We start from the raw sequence: 15438 nt of genomic DNA, 5'->3' as shown, positions 1-15438 counted from the left end.
GACATCAGTATTTGCAACCCCCAGGGCTGCTTGCCTCCTGAGACAGAACTACAGTGGGGAGGGGGACTGGGGGGGCTGGAGCCTGCTGGGGGAATCAAACCTGAGCCTCCTCCTGGTTCTGGAAGCCACTGCGAATCTGCAGGGACAGGGATGGCAGAGGGACGTGCTGAACTGCCGGCACACTGCTTCATCTCCAAATGCCCACGACAGCCAGGGTGGGGCCAGGCAAACTCAGTTTCATCTCCTAAGTGCATGGCAGGGACCCAGGGTATTTCAAGGTACACATTTTTTGAAGATCTCACACATGCATGGATTTCAAAAAAAATTTTTGAACCATCTTTTGATTCAATTTTCCATGCATTTAAAGATTTTATTTATTTATTTATTTGAAAACCAGTGAGACAGCGATGGAGATTGGAGAATCTTCCATCCACTGGTTTATTTCTCACATGAGCCAAGCCAGGAACTCCACCCGGGTCCCCCACATGGGTGGCAGGGACCGGCTTCTTCTCAGGTGTGAATTAGCTGGAAGCTGGAATCAGAAGTGGAGCCAGGACTTAAACTCGGGCACTCCGGTGTGGCGTCCTAACTGCTGGGGCACCTGCCTGCCCCCTCACCAGCCTGTTCAGTTCCCTCGAACATAATTTCACCAGGTTTTCCTTTGCAAATACCCACTCTGCTGCCTCCAGTGTCAGTAGGCTGCCTTCCTGAACATTCTCCAGGTGGTCCATATCCCCCCTCCTACACCAATTCTGGGGCTTGCCTCTCCCAGACTCCCATCTGGTCACCCCTTCACATAAGCATTAGCTTAACGGAAACATTGGCTTGCAAATCTGCCTTCTCTCATCGCTGAGGCCCAGGATGGCAGGTGCTCAATAAATGCTGGATTAGAGGCCTGCACTGTGGTGCAGCAAATTAAGCTGCTGGCTGTGTCACTGGCATCCCGTGTGGACTCTGGTTCAAGTCCCAGCTGCTCCACTTCTAATCCAGCTCCCTGCTAATACACCTAGGAAAGCGGTGGAAGACGGTTCAAACACTTGGGTTCCTGCATGGGAGACCCAGATGGAGTTCCAGGTTCCTGGCTTCAGCTTGGCCCCAGTCCCAGCTATTGCAGCCATTTGGGGAGTGAACCAAGAGACGTAAGATCTCTCTCTCTCTCTCTCTCTTTTAAATTTATTTATTTATTTGAAAGTCAGAGTTACATAGAGAGTGAAAGGAGAAGCAAAGAGAGAGAGAGGTCTTCCATCTGCTGGTTCACTCCCCAGTTGGCCACAATAGTCAGAGCTGTGCCAATCCCAAGCCAGGGGCCAGGAGCTCCCTTTGGGTCACCCACGCAGGTGCAGGGGCCCAAGGACTTGGTCCATCTTCTTCTGACCTCCCAGACCATAGCAGAGAGCTGGATCAGAAGTGGAGCAGCTGGGACTCAAACCGGCACCCACATGGGATGCCAGCACTGCAGGGAGTGGCTTTACCCACTATTCCACAGCACTGGCCCCTCTCTGTCTCTTTATTTTTCTTTGTATCTCTGCCTTCCAAATAAATAAAATTAATTAAAAAAATGCTGAAGGAGCCAGCACTGTGGTTTAGCAGGTAAAGCCACCACCTGAAGTGCCATTATCTCATATGGGCACTGGTTTGAGTTCCAGCTGCTCCACTTCCCATCTGGCTCCCTGCTAATGCACCTGGGAAGGAAGTGGAAGATGACCCAAGTGCTTGGGCTCCTGCACCCATATGGGAGACCGGGTGAAGCTCCTAGCTCCTGGCTTCAGCCTGGCCCAGCCCTGGCCATTGTGGCCACTTGGGGAGTGAACCAGTGGACAGAAGATCTCTCTTCCTTTCTCCCTCTCCCTCTTTTTTTCTGTGTAACTTGGGGCTCAAACTGGTGTCACAGGCAGAGGCTTAACAAGCCGTGCCACAACGCCAACCCTGAGTTAATGTAATTTTAAATTATTTTTGTAGCAAACAGTTATGAAGTGTCTATTGTATGTGGAAGGAGGTGCAAGCAATGTCCCAAACCATTCAGTTCCTCATTTTTATAGTTCTGGCATGTTGGTGAGAGAAACAGCTGGCAAATCAGTACATAAATAATTGAGAGAGAGAGGGGCTGGTGCTGTGGCATAGTGGGTAAAGCCACCGCCTGCAGTGCCAGCATCCCATATGGGTGCTGGTTTGAGTCCCGGCCGCTCCACTTCTGATCCAGCTCTCTGCTATGGCTTGGGAAAGCAGTGGAAATGGCTCAAGTCCTTGGACTCTCACACTCGCCTGGGAGACATGGAAAAAGTTCCAGGCTCTTGGCTTAGGATCGGTGCAACTCCGGATGTGCGGCCATCAGGGGAATGAACCAGCAGATGGAAAACCTCTCTCTCTCTCTCTATGTCTCAGCCTCTCTGTAACTCTGCTTTTCAAATAAAATAACTCTTAAAAAAAAAAGTAAGTGAGAGAGCTGTGCTTTTTTTCTTCTTCTTAGAGACTGACAGCAGTTCACAGGCTAATAAAGCAGGAGGGGCGGGGCACACACGGGGCACTTGCGCAGGGACAGACAAATGCCAAAGGTGGCTCCGCATCCTGTGGTGTGCAGGAAGATCCAGGGTCCTGGTACCTTCCCCCAGACACCGGGAAACGAACGCCAATCACACAAACCCAACCGGGTCACTCTTCTGCTCGGGGGTCCTCTCACGGCTCTCTGGAGCCCTGTGGAGCAGATCCAAGCAGCTCGGAGTCCGGCCAGACCCGGCAGTCGCGCGGGCACCAACGTCCGTCAGCTTGCAGCCCTCGAAGAACCGTCTTCCCAGGCCCCACCCCATCCCCGCCCCATACTCCTGGCCCCGCCCTCTAGGCCCACCTCTTCTCGCTATTGGACAGGTCGGAGAGCTTCGGGTGCTGGTTGGCTGGCACGGCCGTCCATTAGGGTCAAGGCCTAGATAACCCGTCCCCGAAGCTCGAGGGGGCGGGCTCGCGTGCAGGCGCGGCCGAGGCTGCGGCTTCAGGTAAAACGCCAGCTTGCGGGGACAGCCTTGGGCGCCCAGTGGAGGGGAAAGGGATCAGGGGACACACTGCGACGGAGCGCTGCGCTTCCAGCCCCTCTGCGGGCTCCGCGAGCGGCGACCGGGCAGGTGCAGTCACCCGGGGAGACCCAGGTGGGCAGTGGGCAGAACGGGGGTGGGGTGGGGTGCTCCGGGTCAAGAGACCGCTCCCCCTAGCCCTTCAGGAGCCAACTAGGGGGACTTGTTCGCCCCTAGCGCCCTGGCCAGTTTCGGGACCCTTCCCCGGCGTCTCTGCCGGACGGCCTGGGCGCCCGGGTCCAGCCCACTTGCACCGGACTGGGGGGTATGTGTTGGGGGGGGTGCGGAAATGGTGTTGGGGGGAGGCACGGCCGCCCCCGGACCCGCGGACAATGGGCAGCGGATGGGACCGCCCCGTGGCCTTTCCTGTAGGAAACTGCTCTGTCTTTGCGAGGTTGACCCGGTGGTGGAGGTCGGGGGGCGACACCACCTCCTTCCCGCTGTCGTCCTCCTCCAGCCCGCCTGGGGAGGGTGGTTCTGAGAGTCCCGCCCCAACACTGGGGACGGGGGCAGGGGGTGGTGCCAGCCTCCAGGATCTCGAGGCGGGAAGGCGCCCCCTCCCCAGGCCCAGGACCCGGAGTATAAGCGGCAACCCCTCCCCACCCCACCCCCGCCCGCCGCCTCAGGTTTCACGGTAGGAGCTCCGAGTCCCGAAATAGTCCCTGGGGCGGGCGTGGGGGCGTGTGACTCCGGCTCTGACGGCCTAATGAGGGGGTCTCAGGCAGAAGACCCGTATCTAGCTGTGACAGCCGGGCCGGGGAGCCATTGCAGAGCCCAGCGCAGCTACACGCCCCCTACTCCGGAGAGATTGCACCCCTGGAGCCGCCGTGGAGTGCACCTGCCTCTCCATACCGCCTCGCCCCTGGTCAAGAACTGACAGGTGCAGGCTGGGAGGGCGAACCTCCCTCCTCCCGCTCCCCTGCCCCTCCTGGAAAGGGAAAGGGGCTCAAATAGAATGACCAACCCAGGAGGTCTGGCCCAGCTGCTGCTGCGTATGTGTGACCTTGGGCGGGTCACTTGAAGGCCCGGTGCCTCAGTTTCTCCATTTGTACCGTGGAGAGAGGGATACTGGTAATAGGAAGCCCAACCTCAGAGCCTTCTGGTAGGATTTATAAAACGGGTTCGTCAGTGAATCGCTTAGAACAGAGCTTGGTCTGGAGCAGAAGCCAGAGGGTTGATTTCCCTGTTATTCTCCGAAGCATCCGCCCATTTGGCAGCCCAGCTTGGGTCTTAGGGGTGACCCACAGCTGTTTTGTCAGAGTCCAGCACCTCAGATTTGGGTGGGGCCAGGTCACAGGAGGAAGGGGCCGACCCCACTGAGTCACACGCCCGCTGTGGGAGAGGAAAGCCCAGACCCCTAAGCCCGGCCCAGGCTTTTTCCAAAACCCAGATCTTTCCCGGCAATTTCCTGAAAACAAGTTGAGAGAGGCACGGGCTGTCCTTGGCGATGACCCTCTGCCCTGCTGGCCCGCGGCTCACAGCCGGTATGAGGTGACGGGAAGCAGCTGCTGGGGACCGGAAGGGGCCCCTCTGAAGCTTAGGGGTGGGGAGCAGGGAGACTGGATGCAGGTGGGAAGACAGTTAGCAGGCTGGTGGGCGCTCAGTGAATGAGGGCATCAGGAATACAAGAGCCCAGAAGGGGGTGGCTGGTGAGGGGTAGCCATGTGGTTGGCCCAGGTGGGCAGTGGGCCAGGGAGAGGATAGATTGGGTCTGGCAGAGGTCAGGTGCAAAGCTGTGCCTGGGGACTGCTGGCCAAGGGGTCCCTAAAAGGTATGCAGAGTTCAGCCTAAGGATGTTTCCCACAGGCGGTCAACTTAATGTCGCTGGGCCTCCATTTCGCTATCTGTAAAATGGGAATGATGGTCTCTACCTTGCAGGATTGAATGGAGTTACATTTCATCAGGCAGGGCATACAGGGGGCACTCAATACAAGCACCTTTCTGCCCCCTGAAGGTTTTAATTTGGGTTCTCCAAAGCCCTGTTTTGCCCACCCTGTGTTTGTTTGTTTGTTTGTTTGTTTTTTGACAGGCAGAGTGGACAGTGAGAGAGAGAGAGACAGAGAGAAAGGTCTTCCTTTTGCCGTTGGTTCACCCTCCAACGGCCGGCGCGGCTGGCGCACCACGCTGATCCGATGGCAGGAGCCAGGTACTTCTCCTGGTCTCCCATGGGGTGCAGGGCCCAAGCACTTGGGCCATCCTCCACTGCACTCCCGGCCCATAGCAGAGAGCTGGCCTGGAAGAGGGACAACTGGGACAGAATCCGGCGCCCTGACCGGGACTAGAACCCGGTGTGCCGGCGCCGCAAGGCGGAGGATTAGCCTAGTGAGCAGCGGCGCCGGCCACCCTGTGTTTTTTAATGAAACTTCTGGACACACCTTATTAAATAGCGCATGGTTAGGTATGTGCCAAATCTCCCTCATTTTTTTTTTTTTTTTTTTTTTTTGACAGGCAGAGTGAATAGTGAGAGAGACAGAAAGGTCTTCCTTTTGCCGTTGGTTCACCCTCCAATGGCCGCTGCGGCTGGTGCGCTGAGGCTGGTGCACCGCGCTGATCTGAAGGCAGAAGCCAGGTGCTTCTCCTGGTCTCCCATGGGGTGCAGGGCCCAAGCACTTGGGCCATCCTCCACTGCCTTCTCGGGCTACAGCAGAGAGCTGGCCTGGAAGAGGGGCAACCGGGACAGAATCCGGCTCCCCGACAGGGACTAGAACCCGGTGTGCTGGTGCCGCAAGGCGGATGATTAGCCTGTTGAGCCACGGAGCCGGCCCTCCCTCACTTTCTTAGAGACCCCATCATTGGCTCACTAGGCTAATCCTCCACCTGTGGCGCCGGCACCCTGGGTTCTGGTCCCAGTCAGGGCGCTGGATTCTGTTCTGGTTGCTCCTCTTCCAGTTCAGCTCTCTGCTGTGGCCCAAGAAGGCAGTGGAGGATGGCCCAAGTGCTTGGGCCCTGCACCCGCATTGGAGACCAGGAGAAGCACCTGGCTCCTGACTTCGGATCGGTGCAGTGTGCCGGCCGTAGCGGCCATTTGGGGGGTGAACCAATGGAAGGAAGACCTTTCTGTCTCTCACTCTCTATCTGCCTGTCAAAAAAAAAAAAAAAAAAAAAAAAAAAAAAAAAAAAAAAAACACCCCCATCATGTTACCTGAAGGGTCACTCTTCTGTCCCCTCCCCATGGATAGCCACAGCTCTGACAACCTGAGTGCTTGTCATTCTTTTTTTTTTTTTTTTTTAAGATTTATTTATTTGTTTGAGAAGCAGAGTTATAGACAGAGAGAAAGGTCTTCCTTTGCCATTGGTTCACCCTCCAATGGCCGCCAATGGCTCCAAAGGCAGGAGCCAGGTGCTTCTCCTGGTCTCTCATGTGGGTGCAGGGCCCAAGCACTTGGGCCATCCTCCACTGCACTCCCGGGCCACAGCAGAGAGCTGGCCTGGAAGAGGGGCAACCAGGACAGAATCTGGCGCCCCGACCAGGACTAGAACCCGGTGTGCCAGCGCTGCAGGTGGAGGATTAGCCTATTGAGCTGCGCCGGCTGTTTGTGGTTCTATCACAAGCTCCTTCAAGCCAAGGACAGAGCCAGGAGGCAACTCAACTGGGGACCTTCCAGCAAGACAGATGTCTTCAGTGCCTCCCTCTTTCCTGTAAGGTTCTTACAGGTGACCTTGGTAAAATTCAGACATATAATTACATATCTCACTTTCATTTCTCTAAGGAGGGAAAAAAAATTTGAGAGACTCTTTTAAAAAAATGATTTACTGGGGCCAGCGCTGTGGCACATCGGGTTAATGCCCTGGCCTGAAGTGCCGGCATTCCATATGGGCACGGGTTTGAGACCCAGCTGCTCCTCTTCCAATCCAGCTCTCTGCTTGGCCTGGGATAGCAGAAGACGGCCCAAGTCCTTGGGGCCCTGCACCTGCATGAGGGACCTGAAGGAAGCTCCTGACTCCTGGCTCCTGACTTCAGATAGGTGCAGCTCCAGCCATTGTGGCCAATTGGGGAGTGAACCATTGGATGGAGGACCTCTCTCTCTCTCTGCCCCTCCTCTCTGTGTGTAACTCTTTCAAATAAATAAATACATATTTTTTAAAAAATGATTTACTTATTTATTTGAAAAAACAGAGTTACAGACAGCGAGGGAGAGAGAGATCTTCCATCTGCTGGCTCACTCCACAAATGGCTGCAATGGCCGGGGCTGGGTCAGGCTGAAGCCAGGAGTCTGGAACCCACTGTGCTGGCAGAAGCCCTAGCGGGCCATCTTTCACTGCTTTCCCAGTCCTATGAGCAGGGAGCTGGGTCAGAAGTGGAGCATCTGAGATTCTACAACTGATGCTCCCATATGGGATGCTGGCATCGCATGCAGTGGCTTAACCTGCTGTGCCATGATGCGTCAAGAGCGATGATTTCACATATTCCCCCAGGGAGGGACAGAAACCCTAGCTGAGGTCTGGCAGCAGGAGGGGAGGTCCCTACATTCAAACTGTCCAGGTCTCTTATAGGAGGAGGAAAGAGAGTGCCTGTGTGTGCAGGGTGGGTGGGGGTGGGGTGAGGGGTCCCTGGAGAGGTGAGCGTGGGTGGAGCTCTAGTGCCGGGCCCACCCTCATGCCTCTGGGGCCCCCTTTCAGGGTGTGACTGACAGCGACTCCAGGAATCATGGCCAAGTTTGCCCTGAACCAAAGCCTGCCCGGTGAGTGTACAAAATGCATTCCGACTGTGGACACGGAGCCACACCGTGTGGACACAGCCCTGCAGTTCCTCCTTTGCTCAGTGGCCAGAGACTCTTCCAAAAGGTCCTTCGGGCAATGCCATGACCCTGGCACTCCCTGATGCAGGTGCAGCAAATGCCCATCCCTCCCCCCGCACCAAGGTCCCTGCCCAAGCCTTCAGCTCTTCTCCCCTCCCTCCCACCAGTCCTCTGGGAACCCTTTGGTTACTCCAACTGACCTTGCTCCCTTCCACCCCCCGGGTCTTTCCTTCTAGAAACCTCCTGTCCCCAGCTGCTTCCTCCTCATTATTTTAAGTTCCCGTCCACAGGAAACCCTCCCTGCTAACCAGAGCCAGAGCTGCACCCCCTCCGACTACCCTCCATTCCATCCTGCTAGTATTGTGCTTGTTAGGACGTTCAGCACCACTTGGAAAGCAGAGATGTGTGTGGTCGTTCATTGCTGTGTCCGCAGGGTCTAGAAAAGTGCTTGGCGCATAGTAGGTGCTCACTAAACGCGCCATCGCTTGGGTGATTGGATACAGATAGAAGAGTCTGATGTGTGTGGGTGGGTTTGGTGCGGGTGCAGGCACGTTATGGTGCAAGGGGAGTCTCCTCGGCCTGATGGCACACCCTCCTCCTCGGCATGCCCACAGATCTGGGTGGCCCTCGCTTGTGCCCGGGGCCCAGCGGGGGAGCACGAAGCCCGAGCTCGCCCTACTCAGTGGAGACGCCCTATGGCTTCCACCTGGACTTGGACTTCCTCAAGTATGTCGAGGAGCTGGAACGCGGCCCTGCTGCCCGCCGCGCCCCGGGACCCCCACCTCCACGCCGCCCCCGCGTACCCAGGTCCGGCCTTGCGGGTGCGCGCAGCCCAGGGGCCTGGACATCCAGCGAGTCCCTTGCCAGTGACGACGGTGGGGCTCCGGGGGCGCTCTCCCCGGGCGCGACCCCGGGGCTCCTGAGGCCACAGCTGTCGCCGCGCGCGCCCGTGCGCAACCCGCGCGTCGAACACACGCTCCTGGAAACCAGTCGGCGGCTGGAGCTGGCGCAGGCGCATGAACGCGCGCCCAGCCCTTCCCGCGGGGCTCCACGGAGCCCACGCGGGTCGGGCCTCAGCAGCCCGGCTCCCAGCCCCGCCCCCAACCCGGCCCTCGCCTCGCCGGGCCCCGCTCAACTGCAGCTGGTGCGCGAGCAGATGGCCGCGGCGCTGCGGCGCCTGCGTGAGCTCGAGGAGCAAGCGCGCGCTCTGCCCGAGCTGCAGGAGCAGGTACGCGTGCTGCGCGCGGAGAAGGCTCGACTGCTGGCCGCGCGAGGGCAGCTGGAGCCAGATGAGGAGGCCGAAGCGCGTCCAGACAAGCTGGCCCAACTCCGGCGGCTCACCGAGCGCCTGGCCACCTCCGATCGAGGCGTCCGCGCCAGAGCCAGCCCCAGGGCTGACTGCCCCGACGGGTTGGCGGCGGGACGCAGCGAGGGGGCTCTCCAGGCTCTCGACCGGGCGGCCGGAATCCCCGATGGGGAGCCCCACACCCGGGAAGCAGGCACCGAGGCCGTGCCCGAGACCCAAGAGGCGAGTGCCCAGGCTGCGTGGCAGACCCGGGAGGCCAGCGTGGAGGCGGCCCCTGAGACCGTAGATGCGGACGCATGGGTGACCGAGGCGTTGCTGGGGCTGCCCGCGGCTGCCGAGCGCGAGCTGGAGATGCTGCACGCCAGCCTGGAGCACCAGCGCGGGGTGAGCGAGCTCCTGCGGGACCGGCTGCGGGAGCTGGAGGGAGCCCGCAAGGCTGCAGAGGAAGCGGCGGCGGCAGCGGCGGCGGAGTCCCAGCCGCGTGAAGCCGCCACTCAGACCCCCTGGAGCTGTGCTGAGAAGGCCACGCAGACCGAGGCCCCAGCCGAGGCCCCTTCCCTGACTCAGGAGAACCCCCCGGGACCCACAGATGGAGACAGGGCCGTGGCTCCTGCGGGTGAGTGCTCACCCCTCGCTCAGCCCTGGTTGTCCAGCCGCGGGACTCGAACTCACTGCTCTCACCTGATCTCCACCAGGCATCCTCAAATCCATCATGAAGAGGAGAGACGGGACCCCTGGCGCCCAGCCCAGCCCGGGGCCCAAGAACCTGCAGTTTGTCGGGGTCCTCAACGGAGAGTGAGCACTACCCTCCATCTGCGGGGACCTAGACGGGGTGTGAATCCCAGCTGCGCCCCTCTGCGCTCCGCGTGATCTCGGCAGTCCTCAGTTTTCTCGTCTGGAAAATGGGAGACAGCCGCTTTCCCCCACTCTGGCAGGAGAGGCTTAGCCCATGCCTCCCCCACTTTGCCTTCAGGTACGAGAGTTCGTCCAGTGAGGAGGACAGCGACAGCGAGGACGGCGGCGCAGCCGAGCCCTTGGGGAGCAGCTCCTCCGGCTCCGGCTCCGGGGATGACAGTGGCGGGGCGTCCGATTCCGGGCCCCCGGGGCCTCCCAGCGGCGAGGACACCCAGGACTTGGAGCCCGAGCCCGAGCCCGAGGCTGAGGCAGAGGCAGAGGCAACTCAGCCTGGGGCGCAAGGGAGGTGAGCGGCGCCAGGGGCCCGGGGTGGGAGCGCCCGCGCCGTTGTGGGCCACTGCTGCTGAGCCTTGCTCCGCTTCCCCTGCAGGTGCGAGTTGAGTCCGCGTTTGCGCGAAGCGTGCGCCGCGCTGCAGAAGCAGCTGAGCCGACCGCGTGGGGTCGCCCGCGACGGCGTGAGTGCTCGGAGAGCCCTCTCTGGGGGGCCCTCCGCGACCTCCTTTTAGGGAAGCACGCCGGGGTTCCTAGAGCGTGTGCGTTTTTTGGGGGGGGAGTGTCCCCAATTTCCACCCCCCCCCACACACACCAGGAACCTCCCCGGACCCCAGGCTCTCCAAAGGGATCTTCCCTCCACAACAGCGATGACCTTTCCCTCGGTCCCCAGCCGCAGCCCCACTCCGGCAAGAGCGAGCCCTGGCGCCTCGCCTCACTCCAGGCTCTGCCAGATTCTATCCTGGACAGGAGCAGTAGCCTCATCCCTGCCCTGACCCCTTGGAGCCTGGGTTCCCCACGGACTGGATCGCTCTCTGAAAGGGGCGCGGCCCTCTTCCCCTGCCTGAATCGAAGCCCCGCCGGGCTGCCCCGGCTCAGCCCTGCGCCCTGGGCGGTCGCTGACGCCTCCTTTGCTCTCTTGCCGGCAGGGCGCGGCGCGCCTGGTGGCCCAGGAGTGGTTTCGAGTGTCCAGCCAGCGGCGCTCCCAGGCGGAGCCCGTGGCCGGAGTGCTGCGAGGGCTGGCGCACCTGGGACCCGAGCTGCTGGCGCACGTGGTAAACCTGGCGGACGGCAACGGGAACACAGCGCTGCACTACAGCGTGTCCCATGGGAACCTGGCCATCTCCAATCTGCTGCTGGATACGGGTCAGAGCTAAGGAAGGGACTGAGGGGGCCCCCGAGGAGGGAAGCAGACCCAGGCTGGGGAACGTTGGGGAGGAGTGGCCATTAGAGGGCGCACTGGCCCGCCCTCTGGTGATAAGGTTTGCGGAGGATGGATTGCCCACCAAGGTCCCGCCGTCAAGCCCGGCTCTGTCCTGACCCTCCTCCCACTTTGCAAGGACAGGGAATACTGGGCTTTGGGATTAGTTACTTAATCTCACTGGCCTTGGTTTGCTCATTTGTGAAATGGGTATAGCAATTCCTCCCTCCCTGGGCAAGTTGCCAGGTACGTAGTGGGAGGTGTGGTCGCTGTGCCTTCTGTCACTTCACCCCAGTATTCAGTCTACGGAGGAGGTACTCATCGGTTAGAACCCTGACTGCCCTCTGGGTTGGAGCACCGGGCCCGCTGTCCCCCACTCACCTGCCCCCTGCTTGCTCACCCCTCTGCCTCAGCTCCTCCCCCGGTGGAGCCGAGATGCACGCTGGGTACATAGATATTTACTGAATTGGGAGGACCCCGACATGCAGAGACTTTCCTGTGGGACTGAGCCAGGAGCCTCCCTGGCCCCCCTCCCCCAGTGCCCTCCTTCAGATCCGCTGACCTCTGGGCCTGTCCTTGGAGGCCTCTCTCCTCACTGCAGGCTGGTCCCCCACCTACCATAGAGATCCCTCCCATCCCTGCAGGACTTGGTGACCTGGGGAAGGGCACAGCTGCCCAGGCCAGGACGGGGAGCTGGTGCTAGCCAGACAGGGATTGTGGATGAATCAAGTGCATTTCCTGGGCACATCACCCCTTGGAGGGGGCTGGGGCTGCAGCTGGGGTGAGGCAGGCACCGGCTGCTGGGCTAGCATTGTGGTGCAGCAACTTAGGCTGTGGCTTGCAAAGCCGGCATCCCGTGTAACAGAGTGCTAGTTTTGAGTACTGGCTGCTCCACTTCTGATCCAGCTCCCCGCTAATGCGCCTGGGAAGGCCATGGCATGGGAGACCCAGAAGGAGTTCCTGGCTCCTGGCTGCAGCCTGGGAGCAGATGAAAGATCTCCAGCTCTTGGCCTTTCGAATAAATAAATGATCTTTAAACATTTTTATTTGCAAGTCAGATAAAGACTTCCCAGCTGCTGGTTCACTCCCCAACAGCTGCAACTGAGCCCAGCTGAAGCCAGGAGCTGGAAACTCAAATCCACCTGGATCTCCCACATGGGTGCCAGCAGGGACCCAGGCACTTGAGCCATCACCTGCTGCCTCCCAGGGTTCACAGGTTCACTTCAGCAGGAAGCTGAAGTGGGGGCCGGGTTGTGGGCATCCCAAGCAGAGTCTTAACTGCTGAGCTAAACAAATGCTCACCCTTGTTCTCTGCGTCTCTCTGCCCCTACCTGCATGCTGTCATGGGAACCCAGCTCTGCCCCCCATCCCCTGACCCCGAATCCTCTGGGCACTTCCCCTCCCCGTGTGTAGGCGCTGCTTCCTCTTCCTGGCACCCGGAGCCGGCTCCCCTCTTCCCAGCCCACCTTGGCACCACTTGCCCTCACTCAGACCGGCAGTCTACACCCCTTCTCCTGGCTTCTTCCCTCTGCTTCCACTCACTTCCGGAATCTCAGACCCTGGCCTGTTGCCTTTCTCTCCAAGCTGGCTGTCCAGGGTGGGCGGTCCCACTTGCACTGTAGGTGAGGGACCCTGGATTTTGTCCCCTGGGGCTTGCGGGACTCAGTGGGTTAAGGCCTCGAGGGACATCCTGTTCCTTGTTGAGAGTACTGAGCACGGGCTGTTCCTGCCACTTCCTCATGCAAGGCTGAGTTCTACTCATTCCTGGGGCCTACTAGGGAGGAAGGGGGGAGAATGGGGTGGGCCACAAGAGCCAAGCCAGCAGCTTCACTCGGGTCTTCCTCGTGGGTGGCAGGAGCTCAGACTTGGGCCTTCTTTTGCTGCTTTTCCCAGGCCATCAGCAGGGAGCTGGGGTCACAGGCACTTTACCCACTCCTTAACCATGTAGGCTCTTTCCTGGGTTTGTCTCTCTCTCTCCACAAAGCACACTGGATCGGGGCCCACCATAACGACCCTGTGTTAAGATGATCCTATCTGCAAACATTGTTTCCAAGCGAGGTCTTGTTCAAGGGTGCTGGGGTGAGGACTCCTAAGGAACACCCTTGGCGCCTTGTGGGTTTTGGTGGACAGTGACCCGTGTTCCAGGAGCAATGGGGAAGCAGGCTTTTTAAAGATTTGAAAGGCAGAGTGACAGAACCCTCTGCTGGCTCACTCCCCAAATGCCTGCCAGCCAGCAGGTTTGGGCCAGGAACTTCATCCAGGTCACCCACTACCTTCCCAGGCACATTAGCAGGAAGCCTGACTGGCACAAGCAGCAGGAATGCCAGCTGGCACTCTGACAAGGGGATGTGGGCACCCCACGGCCACAGGCCATTTCCCCAGTGGTGGTTCTGGCCATGAAAGCTGGGGTGGATTCCAGAGACCAGGGTAGGGGCTGGTGTTGAGCCCCAGTTGCCCCCCTGAGTCCTGGGTGGAGTTCTTGACCCCTCCTGGCTGGCCCAGCCCCAGCTGTTGTGGCCATTTGAGGAGTGAACCAGTGGCTGGAAATCTGTCACTCTCTTTCAAATACAACCTTAAAGAGCAGGTGGAGGTGGCGACTTGATGGGTGGGAGCCATGAAAACACTTGCTCATTCAGTGAACGAATGTTCACCGGGCACTTACTATGTGCGAGATATTGTTCTAAGTGCTGAGGGATACAGCAGCGAGCAAACCAAAACTGCCCAGCCTGAAACACCGTGTCTCAGAGGGCTTCCCTGAGCGGGTGAGGGAGAAGCCCTGCTGTTCTGCCTTGGAGGGAGCTGGGGGTGCCCGGCTCCTGGCTGACCGGCCACTTCCTCCCAGGGGTCTGTGAAGTCAACCGCCAGAACCGAGCCGGCTACTCTGCCCTCATGCTGGCTGCGCTCACCTCTGTGGGGCGGCCGGAGGACATGGCTGTGGTCCAGAGACTCTTCCGCATGGGGGACGTGAATGCCAAGGCCAGCCAGGTATGTGGACGCCCGTGCCCTGCTTGTGCGTTCAGGGGCGCCACCTCCCTAGTCTCCGTTCTGCCCTGAGCGCCCCTTCTTCCTTGTCCCCCAGACAGGGCAGACAGCCCTCATGCTGGCCATCAGCCACGGCCGCCAGGACACGGTGGCAGCCCTGCTGGAGTGTGGGGCGGACGTGAACGCGCAGGACGCAGACGGGGCCACGGCGCTGATGTGCGCCAGCGAGTATGGACGCCTGGACACTGTCCGGCTGCTGCTTGCCCAGCCAGGCTGCGACCCCGCCATCCTGGACAATGTGAGGCACCGCCACGGGGGGTGCTGTGGGGCGGAGTCCAGGCGTGGGCTCAGGGATCTGACTGTCTAACTTTCTTCAGGAGGGCACCAGTGCCCTGGCCATAGCTCTGGAGGCCGAGCAGGATGAGGTGGCCGCCCTGCTCCATGCGCACCTGAGCTCAGGCCAGCCCAGTTCCCAGGTGAGCTGCGGTAGAGACCAATCCCCCCAGCTACACACCAGGCTTAGGGGAGGCCCGTCTCCCAGGGCTGCAGACAGGGCTCCCTACCAGGCTGGCATTCCATGTTTAATCTGCACACCTTCAGACCTAGGATCAGGCTGTAAACAGGGAAGTAGGCTGGCAAAGAGTACTCACCTTTTGTGTGTGTACATGGGTTCCTGCTACCTGCACCTGGGGAGACGCATGTCAAAGGAACCAGGAGCCCTTGGCCTGAGGTGGGCACAGGCTGGGTCAGAGACGGCAGCAGGGGACAAGGGCAGTTCTGGGAGTTTGCCTGGGAGGGGAGGGGAGGGGTTCTCAGCTCTTCTACCTGAAGTCACCGAATCACTTGGTCCACTGGGTGGGCACCGGCCCCACTAGAGAGCTCCGGTACCTCCTGACCACAGAGGGGCGGAGGCGGGATGCAAACCAGGCAGCCAGGCTCTCGGCACAGGACGCCCCCCCACCAGGGACCACGGTGAGGGGCAAGCCCACAGGCAACAGCAGGACCCCTCCTCCCTCTCTCTAGAGCCAGTCACCCCTGGACTCCCCCACGGCCACCCCTGGGGAAGGAGGATGCGGTGACAGCGAAGGGGACCCCCAGCCTCAGTGAGCTGAGCTGGACCTGGGTGCAGGGAGCTCTCTCCCACCCCCAACCTCGCTCTGCTACGCAGCAGGGACCGAGGACCGATACAGCCCCACTCTGCCCATTCCCCCACGTTCTTTCCCAATAAAACGTTGCTACGAG

General features: G+C 59.9%; 2 protein-coding genes across 6 annotated transcripts in view; one reads left to right on the top strand and one right to left on the bottom strand.

The window, feature by feature from the left end:
- HNRNPM (heterogeneous nuclear ribonucleoprotein M) overlaps positions 1 to 15438 on the bottom strand; it is a 245919-nt gene that overhangs the window by 113729 nt on the left and 116752 nt on the right. The gene's annotated exons all lie outside the window — the stretch shown is intronic.
- Positions 2903 to 15437, top strand: KANK3 (KN motif and ankyrin repeat domains 3). 5 transcript variants are annotated; one of them, XM_008249138.4, is made up of 11 exons: positions 2903 to 2987; positions 7683 to 7744; positions 8416 to 9723; positions 9803 to 9902; positions 10081 to 10308; positions 10393 to 10477; positions 10943 to 11159; positions 14057 to 14199; positions 14294 to 14494; positions 14574 to 14672; positions 15220 to 15437. In XM_008249138.4, exons 2-11 carry the CDS (start codon positions 7711 to 7713, stop codon positions 15301 to 15303), a joined length of 2499 nt encoding a protein of 832 aa, XP_008247360.2. In that variant the 5' UTR covers positions 2903 to 2987; positions 7683 to 7710; the 3' UTR covers positions 15304 to 15437. The 5 variants fall into 5 exon arrangements, with proteins under 5 accessions (XP_008247360.2, XP_008247361.2, XP_008247362.2 ...); XM_008249139.2 differs by having other exon boundaries at positions 2955 to 3137; XM_008249140.3 differs by having other exon boundaries at positions 2977 to 3113.

This window comes from Oryctolagus cuniculus, assembly GCF_964237555.1.
Source record: "Oryctolagus cuniculus chromosome 16 unlocalized genomic scaffold, mOryCun1.1 SUPER_16_unloc_1, whole genome shotgun sequence".
Taxonomy (NCBI): domain Eukaryota; kingdom Metazoa; phylum Chordata; class Mammalia; order Lagomorpha; family Leporidae; genus Oryctolagus; species Oryctolagus cuniculus.
This window is presented reverse-complemented; position numbering and strand designations above follow the sequence as displayed.